The sequence below is a fragment of the Globicephala melas genome, chromosome 21, assembly GCF_963455315.2.
Source record: "Globicephala melas chromosome 21, mGloMel1.2, whole genome shotgun sequence".
Classification (NCBI taxonomy): domain Eukaryota; kingdom Metazoa; phylum Chordata; class Mammalia; order Artiodactyla; family Delphinidae; genus Globicephala; species Globicephala melas.
The window spans coordinates 30,736,998-30,754,027 of NC_083334.1; the positions used below are offsets into that span (position 1 = coordinate 30,736,998).

A 17,030-nucleotide genomic window follows, 5' to 3' on the forward strand; every position below is an offset into this window, starting at 1 on the left:
TTTTGTCTGCTGTTTCTTCTCCCAGCCTCGAGTGCCCAGTCACCCAGGATGCCCAAGGATGAGCCAGCACAGCTGAAAGCGACTGCGAGGCCCTGGTCCTCACCCCCAGGGCCCGGGGGCCTAGCGCGCTGAACCCCTGACTGCTGCTGCCCGCGAGCCTCACGGCTGCCCAACGGTCTCTGACCTTGGCCGTGCTTCCAGCGCCCCGCCCAGCGATGTTCCTCCTCGTTGCCCTGCTTGCTGAGCTTGGAGGGCTACACGCTCTCCAGGGTAAGACCGCGGAGCCCCGACTTCCTTCTCCCTCCTTTGGCTTCTGAGCAGGGCTGGGCTCTTCCTGGGCAGCAATTCCTGTAGCTCTGGGACCCCTACCGCCCCTTTCCCAGATTCCCTGCCGGTGCTTTCCTCCCACACCCCACCCCTACGCCACCCACCCCTGACCAGGGCAGGGGAAGGAAGATGTTAGCCAAGGAGTCCACTCTCTGCATCAAGGGTCCAGTGTCTCAGCAGCTGAGGGTCCTTCTGGGTCACCCACTCTGTGGCCAGAGGATATACGAGGTTCGGCACTGCCCTGGATGTATTCCTCAGAGACCCGAGAGAAACAGGTCCCAATGCGGTTATGGAAACGAACAGGATGGTCCTATAGAACTGCAATGGCTAATTTCTGTTCACTTGTTTGTATCTTAGCCATTTTCAGTGTGCCATTGAAAATCTATTGAAATCTGTGGACCAAGAAGGAGGGTAAACACATGTAGATAAATTGACTTACAATTGTGGACCCCACCATGGACTCAAACTTAAGAACCCAAGCTTGACTGAGAGCACTGTTGCAAAAAATCCCATTTTCTTACTACAGATTCTGAGGGAATATTCCTGTATGTCACAGTTCCACAGAAGATGAGGTCGAATGAGAGTGAAGATTCAGAGAAGCAGGTGAATGATCAAGGATATTAGTTTTATAATTTAAAAGTTTAAGACGATTTTTCTTTACCTTTGTATTGAATCAGATCCTACTGATTTGTATTCACTTGCAAAGCAACATATTTTCATTGCTAACTCTTGTGCCCTTCTCTTCATCTCTCAGGCTCTTCTGACCTATTTGTTCACAATTTTCAAGAAATAGTAAACACTTTTCAGGAATCATACTCGTAGAAAAAAATCAATATTAAATAAGCATGACAATGAAATTTATGAAAAAAATTATTAATGGCCACTGTTAAAGTGACAGAGAAAATGGTCTTGAGCAAGGTTTAGACCTGCAAGTTTTGACCCAGAAGCATCAGACTTATTAGAAGTAATGCCAAAGAAAAAAAAGAAAAGGAAAAATAAAAATGTCACATTTGCCTGATTATGATGAAAACATTGTCAGTAAATAAATATTAACTGGAAAAAAAGTTGAAAAATGCGTACCTGCTATTAAAAACTGATTAAATTTAAGACACTCCATCTTGAATATTTTCTTGATTAATATACTTCAAATTGGCATAATTATAATGTTTTAGATTAAAAACTAGAAGTCACAATACAGGGGTTTAGATTTTCATGTGGTTAAAGTGGTGTGGTCAATATATAGAAACCCTGGGAAAATTTTTCAGTTTGAAGGAACAATTTTTGAAATAAGAGTAAGTAAAAAAATTAAGACTCCATTAACTCTATTTTGACATACAGTATTGGAACCTATCATGATTCTCTTCTACTGCTGAATCACTGTAATAAAAATTAAATGTGAAATTGTACTTGAAAATCATGATAAAATAATTTCCTTTAGAGAAGTATTTTCATATACTAGTCTCATTTAATTCTCACATTAACCTTTTGAAATATTACATATATTTTCTTATATATATGAGAAAGAGGATTACAAATGTTCAGTTGAGGGAGTCAAAGTTATAAGTTTAGGACATGGAATCCAAATTTTAATTTATGACTCTGATTCCATTATAAATAAACTACTTTCTGTTGAAAACTGTTTGCATAAAAGTTTCTTTTCTTTTTTTTCTGATTTACTTCTGTTTGTATGTATATTGTCATTGCATGATCACTTTAAGCTTCAAGTTGTTTACTTCAGTTATCACAATGATGCAGGACATGAAGTGTTTTGAAATCTCTGTAGAGCTCACTACTGGTAAATGGTCTGTTCATATTTTCTATTTCTTCCTGGTTCAGTCTTGGGAGATTGTACCTTTCAAAGAATTTGTCCATTTCTTCTAGGTTGTCCATTTTGTTGGCTTATAGTTGTTTGTAATACTCTCATGGTCCTTTGTATTTCTGTAGTGTCAGTTACAACTCCTTTTTCATTTCTGATTTTATTGATTTGGGCCCTCTCCCCTTTTTTCTTGATGAGTCTGTCTAAATGTTTATCAGTTTTGCTTATCTTTTCAAAGAACAAGTTTTAGTTTCATTGATCTTTCTATTGTTTTTTTTTTTGTCTCTATTTCATTTATTTCTGCTCTGATCTTTATGATTTATTTCCTTCTACTGATTTTGGGTTTCTGTTCTTCTTTTTCTAGTTGCTTTAGGTATAAAGTTATGTTGTTGTGGTGCATTCATCTACGTGTCTGTTTTTATGCTGGTAAGATACTGTTTGATTACTACAGCCTTGTAATATTGTTTGAAATCACAAGGTGTGATGTCTCTGGCTTTGCTCTTCTTTTTCAAGATTGTTTAAGCTATTAAGGCTCTTTTGTGGTTCCATATACATTTTAGGATTGTTTTCTCTATTTCTGTGGAAAATGACATTGGCATTTTTGATAGGGATTGCACTGAATCTGCAGATCACTTTGGGTAGTATGGAAAATTTTACAATATTAATCCTTTCAATCCATAAACACGGAATATATATTTATCTGTGTCTTCTCTAATTTTATTCATGATTGTTTTTTAGTTTTTACTGGATACGTTTTTCACCTTCTTGGCTAAATTTGTTCTTAAATGTTTTGTCTTTTGATGTTATTGTAAATGGTATTGTTTTCTTAATTTTCTTTCTGGTAGTTCATTGTCAGTATATAGAAACACAACTGATTTTTGTATTTTGATCTTGTGTCTTAAAACTTTACTGAATTCATTTATTAATTCTGATAGCTTTTTGACGTAGTCTTTAGGGTTTTCTATACATGAGATCATGTCATCTGCAGAGATAATGTTACTTCTTTCACCTCTTTTGTTCTCTCTGGTCCAGGAGAGCTCCCATTACTAGGTGACTTCGTAGCCAGTTCCTCTAGTGGCAGCTGTGTAAGGTGGGGCACTAGATGTGTGGACAAATTTCATTGAGGGAGAAGCTGGAGAATTAGCTCTATAGTTGGGATGAGTCAGAGAGAGAAAGCACAGGGAATTTCCTCACATCTGTTCAAGTCCCCAGAGGACTACTATTTATGTACCCTGTCAGCTCCCTGGTGCAAGCTATTTAGAAGCTCAACCCTCAAGCAGCAGCTGAGGAAGTATGCACTCAAGCCCTTTGCACAGAGAAGTTGGGACCCTTGTGTTTTTTCCTGTTCCCTCTGCCCTAAGCCCAGGGAGATGGTCCTTGGAAGTGCTTGCCCTTCCGTATAAAAATCTTCTCTTAAGATGAATCTGGGGAGTCTGAATGCTGAGCCCCGTCAGATCTCAGAACTAGGTGGTATGGGATCCAAACCTTCAGGTGGCAGCGTTAAAAGTTGAGGTTCTATAGCCAATATGTTATAATAAGTAGAAATGGAGTACAGCCTTTAAAAATTATGAATCACTGTATTGTACCTGTAACATATAATATTGTACATCAGTATACTTCAATTAAAAAAAAAGTTGAGATTCTAGATGTGTAGACAAGGTCCTGTCAGGAAGAAACTGGAGACTTGGTTTTATTGTTGGATTGAGCCTGGGGGAGTCGTCAAGGGAAGTGCCCATCGGCCCTTTCAGGCTCCTGGGAGGATCCCTATCAGCACCCACATGTAGTCTGATTAGAAGCTGGACCCTCGAGCTGCAGCTGGAAAAGTGTGCAGTCAAACTCCTTCCAGGGAGAAAGTAGGAGCTGGGTGCTTTTTGTCTGCTCCCTCTATGATGCACCCCGGGGTGGGGGGGGAACTATGGGAAGTGCTCATGCACACATTTAAAAACTGCCTCTGTTTAATGGGGGTCTGAGGAATTAGGGATGTCAAGTCCCAGTGGCTCTCTGAACTAAGTTATTTGGAAGCCAGTCCCTTGGGTGGCAGCCTTAAAAGTTGTGCTGCTGGATGCCTGGTCCAAACCTTTTGGTTCTGAGGGGCATACTGAGAGTTCAGGGTTCCCTCCTGATTGTAAGCACTTTGCCAGGGGTGGGTTTTGTGGTGCGTGTGTGTATCAGCCTTTCCTACCCACTTTCACAGTGGGTACTTTCTCAGTCACCCAGTGTTGAGGAGTCACTGTGCAACTTTCTGGATTTCTCTCACAGGGCATCAATCCACGTGAGGCGTATGTTTGGTGTATCTGTGGGAGGATAAGGCAGGAAGCTCTTATCCTGCCATCAGACTGATTTCATATCCCTGTGTATAATTGTTTTTGATTGTATTAACCTTGCTAATTTTATTTGGTTGATTGCTTGATTTTGTGGGCTTCCTTTAAAATGTGCTATACTTTGTTTTGGCAGGCAATTAAGTTACTTATGAATCAGATAGACAATTTCATGCTGCCTTGTCATATCTTAAGGATGAATGTTTAGAGTGGCCTTTACTCTAAGATTAGTTTCTCCTTAACACTAAAATTTGACCCTTCTGTGATCTCTAGTGGATGGCATGAGTGTTCAGTGACATTCTTCTCCTCTGGTTGATCAGACCTTGAATATCTCCCAGCACCATGTGAGCTGTGGGTTTTATTCCTCAGCTCCCCAGTTGTTCTTTGCCCATGGTGTTGGACAGACCCTAATTTACCCAAGTGATTCTTACCATCTGGTGTTCATGGTTGAATAAGCTCCACCTATTGTTACCAACCAGGGCTCTTGGCCTTCCCCAATCAATAGAAATTGATCAGAGGCCAGACAAGAAATTCAGGCAAGGCTTTACTGGGGCCCCTGCTGCAGCAGAGGCGGGAGAACAAACAGGTCCCCTTTCTTGCTCACTCCAGGAGGTAGGGCAGGCTTGTTCCTTATATGGGGCGAGGGTAGGGGTGTGTCTATGGGTCAGGCCAGAGGGGGGGCTTAGGTGTTTTGCCCACCCCTTAGGTGGTGGTGTGTGCAGGGTGCATGCTCAGTACCGCCCTTTTGCTCCCAACACCCTGTTTTTGCTCCAGGCTCTTCAAAAGTGGCAGCTGGAATTTGCCCCAACTAAGGCATACACGCAGTTTTTTTTTTTTTAACATCTTCATTGGAGTATAATTGCTTTACAGTGGTGTGTTAGTTTCTGCTGTATAATAAAGTGAATCAGCTATACATATACATATATCCCCATATCTCCTCCCTCTTGCGTCTCCCTCCCACCCTCCCTATCCCAACCCCTCTAGGTGGTCACAGAGCACTGAGCTGATCTACCTGTGCTATGCAGCTGCTTCCCACTAGCTATCTATTTTACATTTGGTAGTGTATATATGTCCATGCCACTCTCTTACTTCGTCCCAACTTACCCTTCCCCCTCCCCATGTCCTCAAGTCCATTCTCTACATCTGGCATGCAGTTATTTTTAGTCCCATACAGTTTCTTTGTATTTGTTGCTCCAGGAGAGGTGTATCCAGGATACAGGATATCCAGGTGTATCCTTTGCACTGCAGCAAAGGGTCCCAGGTCCCAGCCTGTCTCACTATGAGTGTGGGAAAGACCTGTGACTTCCTTCCAACCAATAGGATATGGCCAAGTGGATGGACGTACCTCTGTTGATCACATTGTGTTAAATGGCAAAGGGTGGATTTCAAGCCTATGTTGTTCTACTATATAAAATTCAATTTAGCTAGACACTTTCTCACCCTCCTGATGATCTTATAAAATCAACCTGCTTTACTGTGTACCGTGTACACTTCCTGTTCCTGGATGCCATCATGTCAAGGTAATGAGGACCATTATAATTTAGTTCCTGTAGTATCAGAGCTCGTAGTCCTGGAGCTGCAGCGTTCCTCGCTAGCTTCATTCTCTCAGGTCTGTTTTCCTCCCAGTTTATATGTGAAGCATTGCAAAGTGGCTCTAGTGTTTGTTAGTATGTATATATGTATTTATAAACTTGCTATTGTTTCATTATATTCGGTGTAGAATGTAAGCCTACAGCCATTCCTCATTCATTTTGGCTAAGGGTAAATATGTTTTTTCTAAATATAAACAATTAAAATCTAGTATTAATAAATGGTAAAATTATATTTTTTTCAAAATAGAGTTTTCATTTATTCTTTTCAAAAGCCATCCCTACAGTAAATTTATCACCCTCATCCTGAATTTATTAGAAAAATTTAAAATTTTTACTATTTAGAACAATAAATTCTGAAGAATATATTCTTTTATAAAATGGATTGGGTGAGTCTTTTTTGACTTGAGTGAAAAATACTCTTTTACTTTATATATTTATGATTTACTAAATCGTCTTTATTTGCTTTATTTTAGGTGACTTATATCATTACAATTGATAAAAAACCATACACTCTGCATCTCAGGAAACAGTAAGATATGATTTTCCCTTAAAGCTGAGAATTTACTTTTTAAAAAATATTTTTGTACACTATTTAAATTCAAGAATGCAGTGAAATGTAGGCTGTTTAATTGGTCAGTTTTTCAGTTTAGGATTCATTACGTCTTGAATATGAAGTCTATGAGAACTTTGCATTTGTATATTCCAGCTTGTTATTTTCAAATTAAGAAATAAGTTACGTATAAATAAGAGTATAAAGCCATTGAACCCAAGAACTGCAAGCTGTGTATCAAGTATATCCGATGTGAAATCAAACATGTGTACATATCATGTGGTTATTGGTGGAAAATTTAACTAGCGGCATACTTTGTATGGAGGTATTAATTGTATATGTATTTATTTTTAACAACTTTATTTGGTAAATTATATATATATATAAAATCATAAAACTCTGAAATGTATAATTCAGTGATTTTAATATAGTATTACAATTATCAACCATAAATCAGTTTTAGAACATTTAATTCCCCACCTAAGACCCATTGTGCCATTTCATATTTAATCCCTGTCATCAGCCACTACTCCAGGCAACAAGCAATCTATTTCCTGTCTCTTAATTTGTGTTTTCTCAACATTTTATATAAATGGACTCAAACAGCCTCTTCTCTGCCTTCATCTTTGAAAATATATATTTATCACAACTGCATTTTGTCTGCCTGCATCTTTGTAGTTGAACAAGCCTGGAGAAAATTGTTCTCACTTAACTCATGACTATTCTCTTGTAATTCATGATCGTTAAACTCATGTTGGTCTTTAATGTCGCTACCATTCCATTAAAAGTGTTTTTTGATAAGATCATCCAAGATCCTCATGTTTCTAAATGCCAGTTATTTTTTACTCTTCATTTTTCTTGACCAATCGGCCGCATTGTGTATAGCTGAGCAGTGTCTCCTCCATATAATAGTTTCTTCATTTGGCTTCCAGGGTACCGCAGACTCCCGTGTTTAACTCTTACACTGTGCTGACTCTTTCTCAGATTTTGTTTTGTTTGTTTGTTTTCTAGATTCCTCCTCATCTCTTCAGTCTTCGAGTTCTCCATGGTGCTATTCTTAAATCTTGTTTGTTTGTTTTTTCCCCTAGCTATACTCAATCACCCAGTTATTTCATCTACTCCTATGGATTTAATACCATTTATGTATTGATTACTCCCAACTTGTATCTCTACTTTTTTCCTCTCCATATTCATTTATTTGACTACTTATTTGATAACCAAGAGGTTATGAGAATTCTCATATTTAATGTGTCTAAAATGTACTTCTGATCCTTTTCCAAAATTTGTCTTTCCCACAATTATCTCAGTAAATTGCACCTCTACTCTTCCAGTTTCTCAGAACAAAAATGTTAGGGTCATTCCTGACATCTTTTTTTTCTTTTGTTTTCCCCCCACATCCAATGGATTATTAAATCCCATGCGATCTGCCTTCAAAATGCATCCAGAATGGGACCTCCACCGCTGCTGCAATCCTAGCTCAAGCCACCGTCATGTCTTGCCTGGATGACTGTAATAACCTAGCTGATCACTCTGTTTCTGCTTATTTGTCCTACAGATGGTTTTCAACACAGCATTCAGTCTGATCCTATTAAAATGCTGGTCTGACCCGTTCTTAATCTGCTCAGACTCTTCCAATGGCTTCTCATCTCGGTGACACCGTCTCTTACTGTGGGCTCTTGTCTTCACTCCACGCTTCACCACAGGCACTGCCCCCAGATGTTCTTTGTAAACACAAAACATATCTCTGCCTCAGGGTCTTTGCATTTTCTCCTTGCTTTGTCCGGAATAACATTTCTGTGCAAATCCAAGTGGCTTGTTTTCAGGTCTTTACTTATCAGTTCAGTGAGCCTTTCCATGCCATCCTGTCTACATTTGCAACCAACCTCCTGCCACCCTGGGCCTTATTTATCATCACCTAATGTACTAACGTATGTGTCTCTCACTGCCGTGAAGACCCGTGGTTTTCTCTTTTGTTTACTGCTGTATCCCAGTGCCTGGAAGAGGATCTGTCAGATCATTGACACTCAGTAAATCTTGTTGAATGGAGACACAGGCAGGCACACACACGAATATCTGATATGGAGGATTCAAAGTCTATTCCAGTGTTAAGAAATCCTAAACTCTCTGAGTCAATAGTTCTATGAATTTACACTGTTATGGCATGCTAAAATTACTCTAGTTAAGGAATATTATTATATGAATCATATATTTCACTTTTTTTTAATTATTTTAATGTTTATGTTCATAATAAATTCATGATTCAACCAGTTTTTTATTTTTGTTTTTTCTAGCTCATTCGTATCCCAGAACTTTTTGGTTTATACATATAATGAAACTGGATCTTTGCATTCTGAGTCTTCATATTTTAAGGTAAGACCCAGGTGTCTTAGACATTTATTATCACACGTTTCCTTATTGAAGTGGACATATTATTACCACTGGGATATGTTTGTTCCATGTTGGCAGTTTCATACAATTTTATTCCACATTCCATGTATGATAGAGATGAAATCCAGACCTAGAGAACAGTCATGGGCACCTAGGTGGTACAAAGTAAAGAGAGTTGTCAAATACTTATTTTCCTTGAAAATCAATTTTAGTAAATCTGTATGATACACAATCTTATTATTTTCAACTGTTTTAATGTTTTGAATATTTATAATGTTTGCCAATACACTTTTATGCATAAATAATTTATTTATTTGCCACTCTGTACTGTTTTTCAGATGCATTGCCATTACCAAGGATACGTTGCAGATTTTCCAAATTCAGTCGTGACACTCAGCATCTGTTCTGGACTCAGGTAATAGCATTTTAGAGGCTATTTATACATGAAAACTTAGGATATACTTTAAAATGAAACTTAGTGGCCGCAAAACACAAATCTGGGATATTTAAGGAGAATTCAAATCTGAATGTTTTCTTCATGATGGCCTTACTTTTATTAATAATATTAACATTAATAAATGGACCTTAATCATGCCAATTGAAATCATTCAAGGGAATCCTGACTGGAGATATTTTCAAGATATTGAGCAGAAAGAGATAGATGCAGTAAAACAAAACAAACAGCCCCCCACCCAAATCCTTTAGAACATCTCCCTAGATGTTACTGTTGTATTATCTATCAGTTATCTGGAACAGTTATGGAAAATGACATTAATTAGTTGCTTAACTAAGCACATATTGTATGCTCTCAGTGTAGGTGTACTTGGTATCAGACGTAAAATGACTAATTGAGAAGATACCTCAGAGGTAAAAGGGCAGGGATAAGTGATTTTTGTCATTGATAGTGGCAGGAAGAAGGTGGTGAGTTTATCAGATGAAGACAGGTCCAGAGCAGAGCAAAAATCTCTTCCTAACTTCCTTTTGCTTTTGGTTGCCTGATTTCCAGAATTTATTCATATCAACTCAGAAAACTGACATTCTCTGAATGTGGTTTTCCTGCATATTAATCTTTTTAGATCTCCACTCTATATATCCATTTTCTCTTATTCTAACCCCTGTAAGAATAGGAACTTTTTATTCTTGGAATTCTCAACAAATGTCTTGGTTCCCAGCAAATACTTGGCCTTAATTAATACATCTTGAATGAATGTCACTACTATACAGAAAATACAAAATACTTTTCAGTATATTTAGTTTTTTAATACGTGAGAAAAACTGACGCAGATGTGGTTACTCAGTTACTAATGGTAGCTGAAAAAAGGCAGGGAAAGAGAGTGGGTTTAATGCATGTACCTCATTATGGTTTCTCATTTCTTACAACACTTTGGATTATAGGTCTGATGGGATCATAGGCAGGATTTTTATATCACTGCTTTCTAAATATTCAGGGGATTTCTTCAGTTTGAAAATATCAGCTATGGAATTGAGCCATTGGAATCTTCAGCAAGGTTCGAGCACATAATTTATCAAGTGAAAAATGACAATCCAGATATGCCAATGTTAGCAGAAAATTACAGCAATATTTGGCAGAAAGACCAGCCCTATAAAGTCCATTTAAACTCACAGGTAACTGAGACAATTTGGATGTTATGACACACTATAAAATTACTTATGTAGAATTGTGTTAATCATGAAAAGGGGGCTTCCCTGGTGGTGCAGTGGTTGAGAGTCTGCCTGCTGATGCAGGGGACACGGGTTCGTGCCCTGGTCCGGGAAGATCCCACATGCCGCGGAGCGGCTGGGTCCGTGAGCCATGGCCGCTGAGCCTGTGCATCTGGAGCCTGTGCTCTGCAACGGGAGAGACCACAACAGTGAGAGGCCCGTGTACCGCAAAAAAAAAAAAAAAAAAAAAAAAAAAAAAAATCATGAAAAGGAACTACTTAGCTGTTGAGTAGTAATATAAAATTTGGTATCTTTTTTCTACAGCAGTAAATGAAACATCCATATTCCATCTAAAATACATGGAAATATGCAATAATGTGTGTCAAGCTTATTGTTGTATGATGTATAATGTAATATTTCTTGTTTTCCATTTTTATTCCAACAAAAATGCATATTATTGAATAAAATTTAGGAATATAGGAAGAATAGTTACCACTACCCTGGTAAAATTACTTTTAATATTTTGACATATAGCTTTACGTACTACTGGGACATATCTTTCTAGAATACTTACTCATTTGTATATTATTAAACTCTCTTAATTTACTTGTAGGCTGAATATAGAATTCTTTCTTTCATCACTTTGAATATTTCAGTTCCCCGTCTTTTGGACTCCATGGTCTCTGATGAAGAATCAAATATTATTCATCTTATTGAGGATTCCTTGTACATGATGAGTCCCTTCTTTGTTGATTCTTTCAAGAGCCTCTGTCTTTGCCTTATGACAGTTTTCTTATGATGTACCTTTGAGGGGATCCCTTTGAGTTTATCCTACTTGGAGTTCATTAAGCTTCTTGGATGTTTAAATTAATGTTTTTTTCATCAAATTTGGGAACTTTTTGGCCATTAGTTCTTTGAAGATCCTTTCTGCCCTTTTGTCTATCCCCTCACTTTCTGTTACTCCCATTATATGCATGTTGGTGTGCTTGAAAGTGCCCTACAGGAACAGAAGAGGTTCTGTTCATTTTTATCCATTCTTTTTTCTTTCTCTTCCTCTGACTGTATAATCTCATCTGACTTTAAACAGGTGCAACAAGGGAAATCTTTGTGGTGATAAAATAGTTTTGTATCTTGATTGCAGTGCTGGTTATGTAAACATACACATGACAATATGATGTAGAGATATACACATACACACTGTACCAGGTCAATATCCTGGTTTTGAAAACATACTATAGTTTTGTAACATGTAACCACTGGGGGAAACTGAGTGAATGATACATGAGATATAGTGAGCTATTTTGGCAATATTCTATGATTCAATACTTATTTCTTTTTTAAATGAACACAAAGTTTTACAAAAGGAAATAAAGATAACCTATTAAAAACAAATGAATTTTGAAGTTCATTTTATTGAAAGTGACACCTGACATTATGGTGAATAGTATTATAAGTTTGTTTTAAAACATAGGTATCAAAGTTACATTTTTTACTTATTATTTTGAAAATAAGAATATAAATTTGGAAAGGCAAATAGGATAAAAACAATGCTGTTATTAAAATATGAAACCTACTGTGCAGAAACCTGCTCGAAATTGGTTATGGTGCACACGTAATTTATAATTATACTCCATCAAGCTGCAATGCAGAAGACATGGTTGTCAACATTGACTTATATTTTTATACAGGCACAGTAAGGGTAACCAAAATACAGAATACCTTTAAAGTTAACGTTGAACACAAAGGAAAAAAGTCAGCATCTCAGTATATACATATATAAGATGCAGGCGTAATTTGCTTCCCTATGGAAATATAAACCTAGGCTCTACTGTCAAGTCCAGTTTGTTTGTTTGCCTGTTTATTTATAGTAAGCTAAGATATTTTATGACAGACCCAATCTTTGTATCCTCCTTACTCTTCGATTTAGTTACCAATGCACTTGGGTCAAGGAAGAAATTTTGGTTTCTTTAAAATATCTGTGTGTGAAATGGTATCTCAATGTGTTAGAAATATAGCTCATGTAGAAATTACCATTAGAGTACTAAATGACGATGTAGTAAATTGTTGATTCGTAGCTGACTGACTTGGCACAATCAAGGATTATTACCTCATATCAAGTGGGGCACGCAGCCTATGCTCTGGAACTACAGAGCTGTTCACTTTCTCTTACGCAGTATTAATAGTGAGTACCTAGACTCCCACCTTACGCTATCAGGCTCCCTGGGATTCCCTTAAACCTGGAATCTGTTTTCAAGTAAATTTTCTGATTTACAATTAATTTATATTGTTAAGTCCTCTTGAGGGTTTTATATACATCCTTTTTGCTTCCTTTACATGTCACTCTCTGTGCTTAACAAATTCAAAACATGTTAACATTTGATAAATTCTCCTTTCAGGAAAAAACTCTTTCAGAACTATTACCCCAGTATCTAGAAATGCACATTATAGTGGATAAAGCTTTGGTAAGTCAAACTCTCCCCTCCTTCCCTCACTCTCTCTTTTCTTTCTTTCTTTCTTTCTTAAAGCTTAATGGTTTATTACTATCACCTAGAGAACATCAGCTGAAATGTTAAAACTTTTCTGAGTATTAACTTTATGAAACCAATTTATGGAAATGTTTAATATTGTTAGCTGTCTTACAGGTTTCTAAATTAATATTTCTAATGATCATGGAAAGGTAGCTACACTTTTTGCTAAATGTTGATAGAAAAATTAAAACACGGAATTGCCGATTTGGGGTAATTTACCTTTGAGACTCCAGACATTTTTATTTATTTATTTAATTTTTTTAAAAAAAGAGATTTCCTTTTTTATTTTTTAAAATTAATTTATTTATTTATTTATTTATTTATGGCTGTGTTGGGTCTTCGTTGCTGTGCGTGGGCTTCTCATTGCAGTGGCTTCTTTTGTTGCGGAGCACGGACTCTAGGCACGCGGGCTTCAGTAACTGTGGCTCAGAGGCTCTAGAGCTCAGGTTCAGTAGTTGTGGCGCACGGGCTTAGTTGCTCCACGGCATATGGGATCTTCCCGGACCAGGGCTCGAACCCGTGTCCCTTGCATTGGCAGGCGGATTCTTAACCACTGCGCCACCAGGGAAGCTCTATTTTATTTATTTAGTTATTTATTTTTTATTGAAGTATGGTTGATTTACAATGTTGGGCCAGTCTCTGCTGTACAGCAAAGCCACTCAGTTATACACATATAGACATTCTTTTTTTCTTATTGTTTTCCATTCTGGTTTATTACGGGATATTGAATATAGTTCCCTGTGTTATATAGGATGTCTATCTCTCTTCTTTCTTTAAACATAATTAAAAATTTCCTTAACTTCAAAGACGTAATGGAATTTTCTAATTATTTTCAAATATAAATATTTAATTCTAAGTGTGACTTAGATACGATTAGAACCCCAGACTAGCCTAGGATGCCCAGTGTTGTCTGCCTGCATCCTCATCCCCAGATTAGGCCAGGGTCTCTTTGGCCACACCTCCTAACTGCCTTGCCCTCTCTTTAACCAGCTGTAGCCTCTCTGGTCACAGTGTTTTCTTTGAACGTATCAGATATTTACCATCTGACCAATTCAGTTAATATTTTTCCATCTTTTTTGAGGCATAATTGATAAATATGATTGTATATAATTAAATTGTACAATGTGAAGATTTGATGTACATGTACATTGTGGATTGATTACCAAGATCAAGATAATTAACACATTCATCACCTCACATAGTTAACTCTTTTATCCGTGTGTGTGTGTGTGTGTGTGTGTGTGTATGTGGTGAGAAGACTAAAGATCTGCTTTCAACTTTCAAGTATACAATACCATATTTTTAACTCCAGGCACTGTGCTGCACATTAGACCCTCAGAACTTATTCTTATAACTGAAAGGTTGTACCCTTTGACCTACATTTCTCCATTTCCACCTCTGGAAACCAAAATTCTCTTCTCTGTTTCTATGAAATTGGACTTTTTTTTTTAGATTCTACATATAAGTGATACCATACAGTTTTTGTCTTTCTCTGGCTGGCTTATTTCACTTAGCATAATGCCTTCCAGGTTTCTCATGCGGTAGCAAATGGGAGAATGTCCTTCTTTTTAATGACTGAGTAATATTCCATTGCACATATATACCACATTTTCTTTGTTCATTCATCTGTTGATGGGCACTTAGGTTGTTTTCGTATCTAGGCTATTGTGAATAATGTTTCAATTATGGATAATGTTTCAGTAAACATGGGAATGCAGATATCTCTATGAGATACTGATTTCATTTCCTTAGGATGTATACTGAGGATTGGGATTGTCAGGTCATATGGTAGTTCCTTTTTTAATTTTTTAAGGAACCGTTATACTGTTTTCCATAGTGGCTGTACCAATTTACATTCCCACCAACAGTGCACAAGCGTTCCCTTTCTCGACATCCTCACCAGCATTTGTTAGCTCTTGTTTTTTTTGATGATAGCCATTCTGACAGGTGTGAGGTGATAGCTCACTGTGAATTCGATTTGCATTTCCCTGAGGATTAGTAATGTTGAATACCTTTTTGTGTACCTGTTGGCCACTTGTGTGTCTTCCTTGGAAGAATGTCCATTTGGTAGACATAATATCTTTTGAGTATCTACCCAAGAGTGAAATTGTTATATCATCAGGTTAGTGTATATTACTTTTAGAGGATATTGATAGTTTTCAAAAGCGACTATAACAATTTGTTCTTCCATATTCTCACAAGTAATTGGTATTGTTAGTCTTTTTTAAATTGCTGCCATTCTGGTGTATACTGAGATCATATTGTGGTTTTCATTAGCATTTACTTGATGACTGAAATGCAGCACAGTGAATAGGGGCAGTGTTTTATAACTTTGAATGGGATATAATCTATGAAAATATTGAAGCACTATACTGTACATCTGAAACTAATATAAGATTGTAAATCGACTATACTTCAGTTTTAAAAAATGTATTTATGAGTTTCAGAGGAAAAATTCTTTCTTTTTTCCTTTACCCTGTTTCATCTTGTTCTTTATCAAACCTTTTTGAATCATTCGTTCCACATAATCTTCACTTTACATCATTACAATTTCTGTCTTTTTTCCTAAAGATTTATTTGAGCATTTTGATTTTTTTTAATGCTTATGTATTTGCTTCTTCTTTAATTACTAAGCATACAATGGGAAATACTGTGGTTGATTCCCTCTGTGTTATAGAAAATGTCTACCTCAAGAAATCCCTTTATAATACAGAGGAATCTGTGAAGTTATTTTAGTACTTCTTGAGGATTTCAATTGTTTCTGCTGGACAATGTCTTTAAAATATATAACAAGTGAGAATCTATGTTGAATGCCCAAGTATAATTTTTTTCTTTTTGTTGTTTGTTTTCATTTATTGTAAATATTATCATCTTTATGTTAGTATGCTTTAAACTGTCTGACAGATCCTATGGTTTTCTTGCCTGGTATCACCAAGATATATTTGCCATATAAAAAAAATTGCTGTCACTCACATTTTTTAAAGAATCATAAAAATTTCTTTTTCAGCATGATTATATGGGATCAGAAACGATGGCTGTAATGCAGAAAATTATTCAGCTTATTGGCCTTGTCAACGCAGTAAGTTTTAACTTCTTTACATTTACAATTTTATAAAAAGTCATTGAAAACCTTTCCATTATATCATGACAAATTAATGACTTAAAGCCCTTTATTTGGTTTAATATCCAAAGTAATCAAGTAAACTTTTTCTTTATTTTTTGTACTGTTTTGATGTAATGATTTATGTTATTTGAATAAATATACTGTAAATCTTATTTTTAGATGTTTAGTCAGTTCAAATTGACTGTGATACTATCCTCCTTGGAATTGTGGTCAGATAAAAACCAAATTTCTACTAATGGGGATGCTGATGATTTATTACAAAGATTTTTGACATGGAAACAGGACTATCTTATCCTACGGCCCCATGACGTAACATTCTTACTTATGTAAGCACAATGTTCTACATTAATAAAGAGATATACATAAATAATTCCATTAATTTTATAATTTAATGCCTTTATTGTGTTCTTCAGCTTTCTGTAGGCCCCTTGGAAAATATTAAAGAAAACATAGCTGTTGCCATTGAGGTGATAGTGTGTTTGGAAATATAATAAAAATAAAATAACCTGAATCACTTATATGACAAAATATTTTGGAGTATAATCTATGCAAAAAAGTCTGTCTTTCATGACTTTTATGATATCAACTATACTATAGAATACATACAAGCCTCAGCTTACTAATGATGTAAAATTGACACTATTCAGTTAACATTACCTTGTTATGTGAATACATTTCATGTCTACTGTTTGATAAAGAAAGATTTGAGTGTTTTGGTTACATTT

General features: G+C 36.5%; 1 protein-coding gene across 1 annotated transcript in view; it reads left to right on the top strand.

Moving 5' to 3' along the window:
- LOC115840646 (disintegrin and metalloproteinase domain-containing protein 18-like) overlaps positions 1-17,030 on the top strand; it is a 90,307-nt gene that overhangs the window by 12,791 nt on the left and 60,486 nt on the right. Inside the window, exons 2-10 of the mRNA XM_060291642.2 lie at positions 26-270; positions 854-930; positions 6,527-6,582; positions 8,895-8,973; positions 9,330-9,406; positions 10,440-10,617; positions 13,050-13,115; positions 16,189-16,260; positions 16,465-16,631. Coding sequence (XP_060147625.1) covers positions 216-270; positions 854-930; positions 6,527-6,582; positions 8,895-8,973; positions 9,330-9,406; positions 10,440-10,617; positions 13,050-13,115; positions 16,189-16,260; positions 16,465-16,631 — 827 coding nt within the window. The 5' untranslated portion in view covers positions 26-215. The remainder of the gene's footprint in view (positions 1-25; positions 271-853; positions 931-6,526; positions 6,583-8,894; positions 8,974-9,329; positions 9,407-10,439; positions 10,618-13,049; positions 13,116-16,188; positions 16,261-16,464; positions 16,632-17,030) is intronic.